This window comes from Poecilia latipinna, unplaced genomic scaffold (genome assembly GCF_001443285.1).
Source record: "Poecilia latipinna isolate Pla-1442-1.1 unplaced genomic scaffold, P_latipinna-1.0 Scaffold193, whole genome shotgun sequence".
NCBI classification, from domain to species: Eukaryota; Metazoa; Chordata; class Actinopteri; order Cyprinodontiformes; family Poeciliidae; genus Poecilia; species Poecilia latipinna.
The window spans coordinates 241,090-252,506 of record NW_015112809.1 but is presented as its reverse complement, the minus strand read 5'-3'; the positions used below and the strand labels follow the sequence as shown (position 1 = coordinate 252,506).

Below are 11,417 nucleotides of genomic sequence, written 5' to 3'. Positions count from 1 at the left end.
TACACCCAGTCCTGATGCAGCACAATACTGTGAACTCCACACCCCTGATCCCAATGCATGTGCTGTGTTCAAAAACGGACGTGCATCAAACAGGGCACGCATAGCTACAACGTGTGGCAAGTCGAATGTTACGCGTTTAGAGTCACGTAGCATTCAGTTTTCAGAACACCAGCCTACGCGTTTGGCGGGAAACGGCGTGGCAGCAGCTGTAGAAACACCAATCAGTGGCTAATTAGGTTTCGTAGATGTAGTTTACGATTCTGGGGCAGACGTTTCTGAATGCAGGAGAGTCAGTGACACCATTTGAAATAGACTCTTAATGAACGGGTCACTTTTCGTACTCATCCATCTTTCACTGGCCATCACATAACGGCCCCTGCCGAGAACAACAGGGTCCATCTGTTGCCTGCTCTACTTCCCTCTGTACTGACTTCCTCCCCGCTGTGCTCAGATGTAGCTCTTTGTGTTACAGCGTGACTGAGCTCTCTGAAGTGTTTGAGTACAGCGGGAGCTTTCATCTGTGAAGGATAATGGGGTCAGGGAGGTAGAGACGAAATAACGCTTGTTGCAACACCTGCAGGAGTGTGGACAAAATAAGCCTCCTTTGTCTTGAACGGATAGGTTCTGGACAAAACTATTCTTCAGTCGTACGAAAAGATCATATGAAGCTTGTAAGGCAACATTACTTTTGTTGATGTTAAATTCAAAGGAAAGCTTTGGATGTTTGCCGACTGACAGAGCGGTTGTACCTCCAGGTGTCTTGCAGCCAAGTAGAGACGACAAAAGGTCAGATCAGAGGAAAGCATGGAGAAAGAACAAACTCAATCTTCAGTAACCCTAAACTCGATCCTAATGCATGAAAAGACAACTGTTTTTAACACTGGCTTCTATTCATGACCAGAGCATTTTTATCTCGGCTCCTGACCGCTCTCTTACGGCTTCACCCTCGGTATACTACGCTGGTGTTTCCACTCGTCACAGCTGCAAGACTGTCTCTTGCCACATCTGGGCTACAAGGTAACAGCCTGGATTATATTGACTTAAATGTGCCTTATTTCCCTGCTGTCATTTCTGCAACTCAGACACACAGCAATCCACTTTCAGAGCCTTTTCATCATGCCGCCTTTCAGCTTGAAGGGTTTTTAACCACAGTCCATTTACCAGCTGCAGTTGCAATATGTCATGTTCATGCAGACATGGGCAGAACAGGGTGAGTGCTCCACCGCAGGATTAAATACCCTCGTGTCAATACTGTTTTCTGTCTTTGTACTGCATTTCCTTGGGCAACCCATACACTTAATTCATGTAGTGGCTATAATATGTATCCATCCACTCTAAGATCAGGCCACAAGCCCTGGATGGAAACCCTGACATTAAACTTAAAAACAAATGAGTTTCAAAAAAAGGCTCGACGTTTATTTCTCGCTACAACCGATGAAGATAGTGTTGGAAAACTTGTTCATCTGCTCGTCAGTGGTGCTGCTTTATGGAGGTAGCAGGCTGCGCCCATAAAAACAATTCCTCATGTTATAACACGGAGAAAATTTGTTTATGTTAGACAAAACATGTTGATAACCATCAAGTTGTTGGACATGGCACTGATGGTGAAACCGAAACACTTTCCACTGACACGTTTGCTGTTTTTACTGTTCTTATAGGTGACATTGACATATTACTTCAGACTGTGCCTTTAAAATCTGACACTGAAAGGTTATTTCTAGTGTTCAATATATGTTCAATATCCAAGTATAGGTCTCTGTGGAACCCCATGGGGTATTTCCTCTGTAAAATAGCCATGATCTCCACAAATAAACCAGTTAGTTAATGAATCAGCTGCATTTTCTAGTCCATAAAATGATGAAAGTAATTTGAAGCTACCAAAAAAAAAGGCATTTCTTTCTTTAAAAGCTATATATGAGCTTTAATGTTTGACAAAGAGAATTTTAGGGGAAAAAACACAATGCAGCATCTGTAATTTTAGTGCAGATATTTAGTTACCAGAGAGAACGATGTCAGTGAAAAGCCCAACAGGTAGTCCTTTTTTGGCTCAAGAAGCCATCACCATAGGCAACTTTAGCAGGTGACATGTCTATGATAGTGAAGGTATTTTATCATTTATTGTTATTGAGAGGGGTTTTTTGTGATTAGATGTGACTCATTGTATTGTAGATATAAACAGTGTTGTAAGGATTAATTTTTAGGGGGTTTTTTACCCATCCTATAGTAGTGGCTAAAAATTTGGGGCAATGGGTAAAATGGGATCCAGGTTGAATCCCCGAGGTAGCGGTAATCTGTATTTCAGTTAATTTTTCTTCTACTTTCTGTTCTTATCCTGTTAAAGTGTGATTGTAAATGTTAGTACCCGGTAGCTGCAGTTCCCAGCAGAGAAGCCAGTGCAACCCGAGTAGCCGGGGCTCTGCGCCCTCCCTCCCCCTCTCACCGCTCACTGTTGCTGGTTCCACAGCAGTAGGCATCGGCAGGAAGGAGGATGGAGGTCTCGGAGCAGGAATAGCTCCTTTCATTACATCTACTGGGAGGTTCTCAAACACTGGGGCACAAATGGCACTCAGACCATGATGTAAGTATAAAAACCAAGGCGGTGCGGAAATTGTGGCTATTTTAGGGCGTTTTATCGGCGACCGTCGATGCTGAGTTGGCCGTTTGCTGATGACCGTTCGAGGTAACGTTACGACGCTACACTGGTATTTAAATCCCAGTTTGGTTAGGTAGCAACTACCATCTGCGACACTCTTCAATTAATATATAAAAACACACACTGCACCTCTTCGGTGAGGATAGGAGCTGCCGCTACCACCAGCTCGCTCTGACACACTTCTCATATGCTGCCATGATATATAACTGCTGTCCAGCACATAGCCGCATCCCACGCCCTGATGCTATTCTGTGTAGCAAAGCTGAAGTTCGATAATAATAATAAAAAAATGTTTTGGGCTATGTTATATCTATCAGATGTACACATTTGCTTTCTGACCTGGTTGTTTCCTCACTCACACAAAGCTAGCAACGAATGTGTTTGAACATAGCGACCCGGAAAATAGACGGCACCCAGACACTGCTCCGTTATGTGGCCGTGTGGCTTTGTTTTCATACGAAGGAAGCCAATTGCTAATGCTGGTACACAACAGGAAGACGCCACGTTTCTAGTGTTTATTAGGAACTATATTACAACTACAGATGTATACTTCACGTATATTTTTGCTATATTAAGTTAGTTGCGGGTTTATGGAAATGTGTTTTGTTTTGCTATGCTTCTGATTTTACTGTTAATAATTTTGTAATTTGTGGGTAAAATTATGCACAACAGGGGTTTATTAAGGCAGAGACGATTTAAAGCAAAGTCAGTCTCATAACTGCGCTTAAACACAGACAGGAAATAGAAACCCTCAGGCTGTTGTGTAATCACAACAGCAAAAATAACATATGCAAGTAAAGTGACTCTACGCCACCTTACTTAAGATGGCTCCATATTTTCACTTTAAACAAAACGTATTTAAGCACATTCAGGATTCCTACTTAGTCTAGAAAAGCATACAATTTGATTTGGTAATGTGTCCAAGTTTGATTAAGTCTGGGGAAGAAAGGTTGAATGTAACATTCAAAACTTTAAATTCCTGAAACATTAATGAGTTTTTATTTGGATTATACGTAGGTGTTATTTGATGTGCCACATCATCAGTTTAGCCTTATACATACACATGTGTATTTGGTCAACATTTGTTTTGTGCCAGCTCAAGTTGCTCAAGAAGAATGGAGAACAATAGTGACGAGTATATGCTTGATTAAATTTGATTCTTCTGATGTTTTTTTTTTGGCTTTTTGACTAACAGTTGAATAAACCAGAATAGTTTTGCAAAATGTGACTAGTGTTGCCTTTATGGTGACAATAATGGGGAGTTGCTTGTTTTGAAGTGACTTAAGTAATTTCTTAAATTAAAGTGGAAGCATGTTTGTTTGAAGATGTGCAAAAAACAATCAGTTTTACCGTATGTTATTTTATGCTCTCTGTTCAACACCTACCAATTACTTTTCCTTTACAGTGAGATGCTTCACATCACAGGGCTGAATACCAAACTGTCTTCCTCTATCGAGAGATAGCCAGCCGGCAGGATGGAGCCCCTGCAGGAATGACACGATATCTTCCCCCCTTGGGTGTCGCACAACAGTCGAAAAAAATGCACTGGACCGGCGGATCCGTCTTCGTAGCCCTGGCGTGTCTTATCGCCTGCCGCTCTGCCGGGGCGTCATCGGCGGACACGGATGGGAACCGTACAGAGAACGGCAACGTGACAGACGGCGGCGGCTTCGTTCCAGTTGTGTTCACTAAAGTGAGCCAGATAATTGCCAGGGAGGGGAGCTGCGCGCTGATTGATTGCAACGTCACCGGAGACCCGTTGCCCAGCGTCGAGTGGTTCAACTCCCACGGAGAGCGCCTGGACACGCAGATTAGTGGTGAGGAAGACTTTTGTCTCTTCAAAGCTTGTTCTTTGGTCAGCTTTTTTTTTTTTTTTTTTTTTTTTAAACCTACTGCATGGTCTGAGACAAGCTGCAGTCAATATCGTAATCAGAGGAAGAGCTCAGGAGTTACAATCAAACATAAGATTTCAGCTCTGGAAATTGTGCAGTGAAGTAAGAGCAGCATTTCAGATCCTTGAATGACGTGGAAGCTGGTTTTTGTAGTTTTTGTAGCTCTATACAAGTGTAGAGAGGAAAAATAAATAAAATATTTACATTTCAAGACTTTATTGCTCATTACAGTTTATAAGAAGATAGAGTTGGGTGATGTGGCTTAAAAATATTGTCAGTTAAAACCGATTTTCGATTTTAATCAAATTTTTCCCCGGATAGGAAGAACTTACAAGTGACAGAAAATATCTTAAAAACAGGCTTTCATTTCCGTCATTCCTTTTGTGAGTTGACCTAAATTCAAAGTTTAGATAAATAAACTGAATCCTATGTTACTGTTGGTAAATTTGGAGCAAACTTCTGTGTAGATACTTTTAAAAATTACAGCTTGAAGACGCAAACTTTCTTTAGAAGGTCTAGAGGTAAATAAACAATTTCCTGTCAGGTAGCTCTGAGTGGATCAGGGTTGTCCAAACACAGCAACACACACACACACACACACACACAGAAGGTCAGAGGTCGTACAGGCCGTAGCATGGGCACCTATGGAAAAATACAGCTGCATATGCTGACTGGGACAAAGCTATTCATGTAAAGTGGGGATTTTTCTCTTACTTCCTTCATCATCTGGCACATTTCCATCTTTATTGGATAGAAACTAATAAAACCGTTCCTAATTCATTCATTAAATATTTTCTTTTATTTGAGAGAGAGAATTTTTTCAGCATGAGAGGAAGAGTGTTTTTATGTCGGTGCCTTTCCTGTGCCAGCCTGTTGTAACCTGCCATGAAGTAGGAGGCTGAGTCATTGTTGTTATTAATGTTTTTGACCCAAAAACCCCTGCAGCTGTACACTCAGAACTTCCTCAAAAAAAAAAAAAAAAAAAAGGCTTTATTTCCCCTGCTCTTATCCCAGATTGTTTCTGGATTAGATTCTCTTGATTAGTGCTGCTTGGGTCGTTCCTGCAATCGTGCGTTATTTTCCCTACAATCATTCTAGAAGCAGTTGGCAAAACATCAGTGTTTTCACGCGAGTTGACTGCAGGGATAAAATTAGAAATCTGCTTTCTCTTTTGTCTGAAAAGGCGGATGGGTGGGAAAGCTATCCAGCAGCTGCTTTTCCTGAAAACTCATTAATCTCTTCCTGAGGACAGCAGTCTGCTCAGGTTATTTGTGGACGGGTCTTAAAGGAGTCCTCTGTGATATTTTTCCAACTCTATTCCCATGCCGCTGGGTACTGAGGAGGAGAGGACGAGGAGTTGTTGATGCAGAATCTTAAAAATGTATCGCGTGGGATGAAATCTGCCCACAAAGTCGGCTTTAATTCAAAGCCAGAGCGGAATTAAGATGGCGGACATGAAATCCCCCCGACAGAGACGTACAATATTGAAGGAGTGGAAGTCAGACAGAAACGGGGTTGTGCCCAGCAGAATATGGTTTGCTTTGCATAGCTGTTGGATTAACCTAAAATCTCCCTCAATAAACAGCTTAAGAAATGAACAGTGGGTTCTGTTTGGTTAAGGGAACTTCTTTCTACATTTGGTTGTAGCTTTAACATCTAACAGAGCGGTATTGATCAACTCTGCATTAGAAAACACTGATCTGGAGCTGTTCCTTTGAACTGCTCAGCGGCTCAACAGTTCACATTCTTGTTATCAGCGAAAACGAGCAGCTCATTGATTTGACGAGCAGCAATCCAGAACTAAAGCAAACAGGCAGCGCTCTGCAGGTCCAATATGGTTCGGTCTTTTCAAATACTCGTTTGAGCAGCTGGTCTGGTGGAGTGACTGCAGCTGGCTGCTTGTCGCTGCATGCACCTTCACAAAACCACGTGTAATTAAACACAGGCCTTCTCTCCAAATGACAGACAGAAAGATCACATGTATAAACACAAACTTCAACATATTTTATCTGGATTTTATGTAGTTAAATATGGAGCTTCAGTTTTTTTTCCTTTGACAAAAATAGGACAGGTACAGTGTGCAAGTTCACATATTATTGTAAAACTGTTTTGAACTCCACGAATCATTTTAAAAATATTCTTTACTTTGTGTGAGGTTTGCAGTTGTAATTTTCAACAAATGTATAAAAAGTATAATGGGTGTGAATACTTTTGCGAAGCATTTCCCCTGAATAGTCTGATGCAGATTGCATAATGCACAGCGTTGCCAAATGAAACGTATTGCTGTGTTTAAATATTGAAAACATGGCGGGCCTCATCTCCTCATCTCTGCTGGTCTCAGACCTTAAATGTACCTAGTGAGGATGCAAACAATTAATTAACTTTCATTCAAATGTCAATTAATTATTAGATTAAAATTAGTTCCAATAATGAATAACTTCCGCTTAGAGCTTTTGTTAGTGTCGTAGTTTATCCGGCATCCAAGCAGAGGGCGCTGTTGGTCATCCTTAGGCTTAGCCAGTTGATACAGGAATAAAGATGGCGGGGCCATACCAGAATTGGAAAGTGAAACTGTCCAAACATAGTTCGGTTTGGGATGTAAAATGGACTTTAAGAAGTTCTGTTTTGAAATATAAACACTCGATAACTTTAAGTTTCATCATGACAGCGCTCATTTAGCCTAGCTGAAAGGCGAAACAGCATCAGCCTCTCATTCAGAAATTACTGAATGAGAAGTTCAGTCAATGTTAAGGTGAGGATGTGTTAAAAAAAAACAGAGAACAATTGTAACATGACCGAAAAAAAAACAAACATAATAAGCAAGGTTGATTTTGAGGGTAGTTGTGAGTCAATGCAGCTTGTGGAGTCAAGTTTTAACTTTCCTTCAAGAGAAAATGCAGACAGTACTTCTGTATGAACATCTCTTTGCTGATGGAGGATTGAGTGTTTCAATAATATTTTATTCTTTTCATCTTTTACTTTTCTATTCAGCAGCCTAAGAGGAAGTTTTTCTGTTGTATCTTAAATTTGCTGCAATTTTCAGTCTATCAGTCAGTATTTTATACAGCTGACACTAAATAACATTAAAATTTAATTGTCTTTTTTCTTTTTAATTTAATGTAATGTGAAAAAGTTAGATTTTTCTTTTTATGGAAGGACCATCGACTCTCTTGATACAAAAGAAAATGGCCACTTATCAATTAATTGTTAGACTATTAATAAGATCAGTCGACTTTAGATAACTCATTAATCAGTACCTTTTATCTGGCTTTTATCTGATAACAAATGATTACATCCCAGTTATTTAACACATAGAGGTTAAATAAGTTTTTCTTTGAACTTTTACGAACTATTATGTGAGTAGAAGCTGTAAGTTCCTAATGAAAACAGGTCAACAGCAGAACAGAGAGAGGCAGACTTAAACTTTGACCACAGTTAGTGACTTTATCAGGATTCTGTCTCAGACAAATGAAACATGAACTGAAACCCAGAGAAACGGCATCATGGTCCTGTGTGTGTGTGTGTGTGTGTGTGTGTGTGTGTGTGTGTCTGCAGGAGGGAAGTGGTGGCTGCTGGACAACGGCGTTCTCAATATCACCAGCATTGAGTTCTCAGACCGAGGCAAGTACACGTGCATGGCGACCAACGTCCATGGCACCGCCAACGGCACGGTGACCCTGCGCGTGGTCTTCACCAACGGCGACATGGGCGTGTACTACATGGTGGTGTGTCTGGTCACCTTCACCATCATCATGATCCTGAACATCACGCGCCTCTGCATGATGAGCAGCCACCTGAAGAAGACGGAGAAGGTCATCAACGAGTTCTTCCGCACCGAGGGCGCCGAGAAACTGCAGAAGGCCTTTGAGATCGCAAAGCGGATCCCCATCATCACCTCGGCCAAGACGCTGGAGCTGGCCAAGGTCACCCAGTTCAAGACCATGGAGTTCGCCCGCTACATCGAGGAGCTGGCCCGCAGCATCCCGCTGCCGCCGCTCATCATGAACTGCCGCACCTTCATGGAGGAGATCCTGGAGGTGGTGGGAGTGGAGGAGATGAGGCACACCTTCGTCCGGCACGTCCCCGAGTGGCGGCGCGACGCACAGGGCTGGATCCCCTCCATCGGCATGCGGGACGTCTTCACCATCCTGCAGGTGAGGGAGAGAGAGCGCAGCGAGTCGCCAGCCGCCGACTCGGACAACTCGTCCGTTCACGAGCAGCCGCAGCAGATCGCCATCCAGGCGTCCGTGCACCCTCCGCTCGACAACGGGGACTGCTGCGGTGTGTACGAGGCGTGGCCGCCGTCGCCGTCTCCCTCTCCCTCGCCGTCCCCGCCGTCGTCCCCTCTGCCTCTGGAGGAGCAACAGGTGGCGCAAGAAGAGGAGATCGGCAGCCAGGCAGCGGCCGAACAGATAATCAGCAAGACCCCGCCCTGCCAGGTGTTTTATGAAAGCCATGTTTGATTGGACAACAAGGGGCGTGCTGACATCCTGCTATGCATCTCACACTGTATGAAACAATCACCTGTTTATTCATCTCTATCTCTGAAGTTCCTGAGACATTTCATCCAATCAGAGGCTTTTTAAACACTCTTCACTCTGGATTTTCATGCTTGAATGTACATGAGAGGAAGTAGTAATATTAATAATGTAATAAGCAGAGGATTGTATGAGGAGCTGTCTTGTTATTTAAAGAGGAGAGGAGACGAGGGGATTTGCTTCAGTTTGTAGTTTCTTACAATGTTTGGATTTTTAATTTTCCTCACCCACTTCCAGGCGTTACCATGGCGCCCTGCTTCACTATGGCTGCATGCTGGACTGATGAAGCTTAAAGGGCAGTCTGACTGGAACGTGCTTTGAAGGCCAGGTGGACCTGTGAATATACAGTGTCCCGATTAAAGACACACTTCTGGCTGGAGTTTGTTTTCTTTAAGATAATTTTAATTATAGAGTATTATATTATTCCTGACTGTGCTGTGGTCTGATTCCTCCAGTCTGTCTAGTGTAGGCAGTTGGACTTTAAACTCTCCCTCTCATTCGGTGTTTTTTGTTTATAATCTGCCTCCCTGTCTGATCTTAGCATTGTCTTTCATCTGCAGAGGCTTTGCTGTAAACTTGCATGTTAAAGTGGACAGTTGAGATGTCCGACAACTTGTTCTGGGACTCCTTGTGTTTTCTTCCTTCGCTTGGGCTGAAGCTCCAGTCTGTGGCCGAGACGAGCTGCACGCTGTTCTGCTTTTACCGGTGCTCTACTGATGCCTCTCTTTTTTTCTTCTTTTGTAGTGGAATAAAATGAGTGCTGTGCTTTAAGATAAAATAAAAAGCAAGGCTGTATGAGTGGTTACTTTTTTTTATTTTTATTAATGATGCTTGTGAAATGCTTTCTGTTTATATTATTAATAGAGAGTTACACTTTGCTGTTATATGCAATGGCTACACTGTCATCCATACATGCTAGTGTGTGCCTCTGCCTCATTGGCTACTGGAGGGTACCAATTATAACTATATAGTAGTAATAGTTTATTATGCTATTATTAATATATTTTAATGGTACCAACATCCCTACAACTCTGCAGGGAATTAGCAAGGTGCCCACGCTTGCCTTAAAAAGTCTTCATGTATCTAAGACTTTGAAATATCTAAATTCATTAGAACAAACAGTAAGTTGGCTTTTATTATGTTAATCTCAGGTCTTAAATTTGGTGGTGGCATAACTATGTAATCTATGCAGTTTATTTTTCTATTCTCACGAGATTTTCTGTTTGCCAAACGTTTGAGTCGCGCGCAGGCTCCTTCATTGTGGCTCGAAACCGTTGAGGCTACCGCCAACTAGCAGCTAACATACCCTTGTTAGCTAGCTAGCTTTCTGCGTCTGTTATGGGTAAGTGTAAATTTGTCGCCTTTTTCCTGGACCATGTTCGTCTTTGTCACTGGTTCACTTCTGTTGCCAACCCTGTCGTGCTTGTTGACCAGAATCATAGACGTCTGCAGGTTGTGCTGATGCTCCGTTTGGACAGTCTTAGTTGATCAGGAATTAGTATTTTATTTAAATAAATCAAAACTCATTTAATTTCTGCTCATTTCAAGCTGTTGGGCACATGAAGTACTAAAACGGGGTTAATAGTTCAGAATATTGGGACATTGTCATTAATATTCTTAAAAAATAGTTTCTCAAAATCGAACATGATATATGAAATGCAAATATGTGAATCTCTCCGCAAGCTTCTCCAATTAAGGTACGATCTGCAAAATGTTAGGAACAGTTTTAGAAGGTTTTGTCAATTAAATCAAATGTATACACCTAAACTGTTTAAGATATTTACAAGAACTGACTAATGCCGGTTGATTTTTCCCCCCTCCAAAATATTTTGAATTCTGTGGTCCTGGAGTACTTGGCACATGCTGCACAAAAACATGCCTGTAGAAATTAATTGAAACTAATCTTCTAATGTCCCTAAAGGCAACACATATGCAAGCAATATGAAAACTAGAAAATTAATAAATTTTCTTAATGTTTATTAGTTCCTTAGGGACATTTTGATGAATGTAATGTAATTGTGTACATTAAACATTTTGTGAAACTGTTTTTGTTTATTTACATGATGCTGTATAGCCAAATTGTTCAACACTGTAAGAAACGTTATTGGTAAATTGCAGATGTATGGGGCCTCTCCCTAAATGTAATAAGCTAGCCATAGCACATTAGCATCCAAACAGCAGCTCTCACCAGATGGCTGGTTATGAACTGAGATGGCAAGACTGAACATGAAGGTTGGAGTTCTGGACTGATAAAGTATTGCTGTCCATTGATCCAAACCGACTCCTGAATTACGAGAAAAAGCCCCCAAATTCTGAAAACTAAAAAAAAATTCT

General features: G+C 41.8%; 1 protein-coding gene across 2 annotated transcripts; it reads left to right on the top strand.

Moving 5' to 3' along the window:
• Positions 1 to 512: 512 nt before the first annotated feature.
• Positions 513 to 9,882, top strand: mfap3l (microfibril associated protein 3 like). 2 transcript variants are annotated; one of them, XM_015030814.1, is made up of 3 exons: positions 513 to 1,017; positions 4,059 to 4,470; positions 8,101 to 9,881. In XM_015030814.1, the coding sequence occupies exons 2-3, from the start codon at positions 4,146 to 4,148 to the stop codon at positions 9,006 to 9,008; spliced, it is 1,233 nt and encodes a 410-aa protein (XP_014886300.1). In that variant the 5' UTR covers positions 513 to 1,017; positions 4,059 to 4,145; the 3' UTR covers positions 9,009 to 9,881. The 2 variants fall into 2 exon arrangements, with proteins under 2 accessions (XP_014886300.1, XP_014886299.1); XM_015030813.1 differs by lacking the exon at positions 513 to 1,017 and adding an exon at positions 2,227 to 2,578 and having other exon boundaries at positions 8,101 to 9,882.
• The last annotated feature ends 1,535 nt before the right edge of the window (positions 9,883 to 11,417 follow it).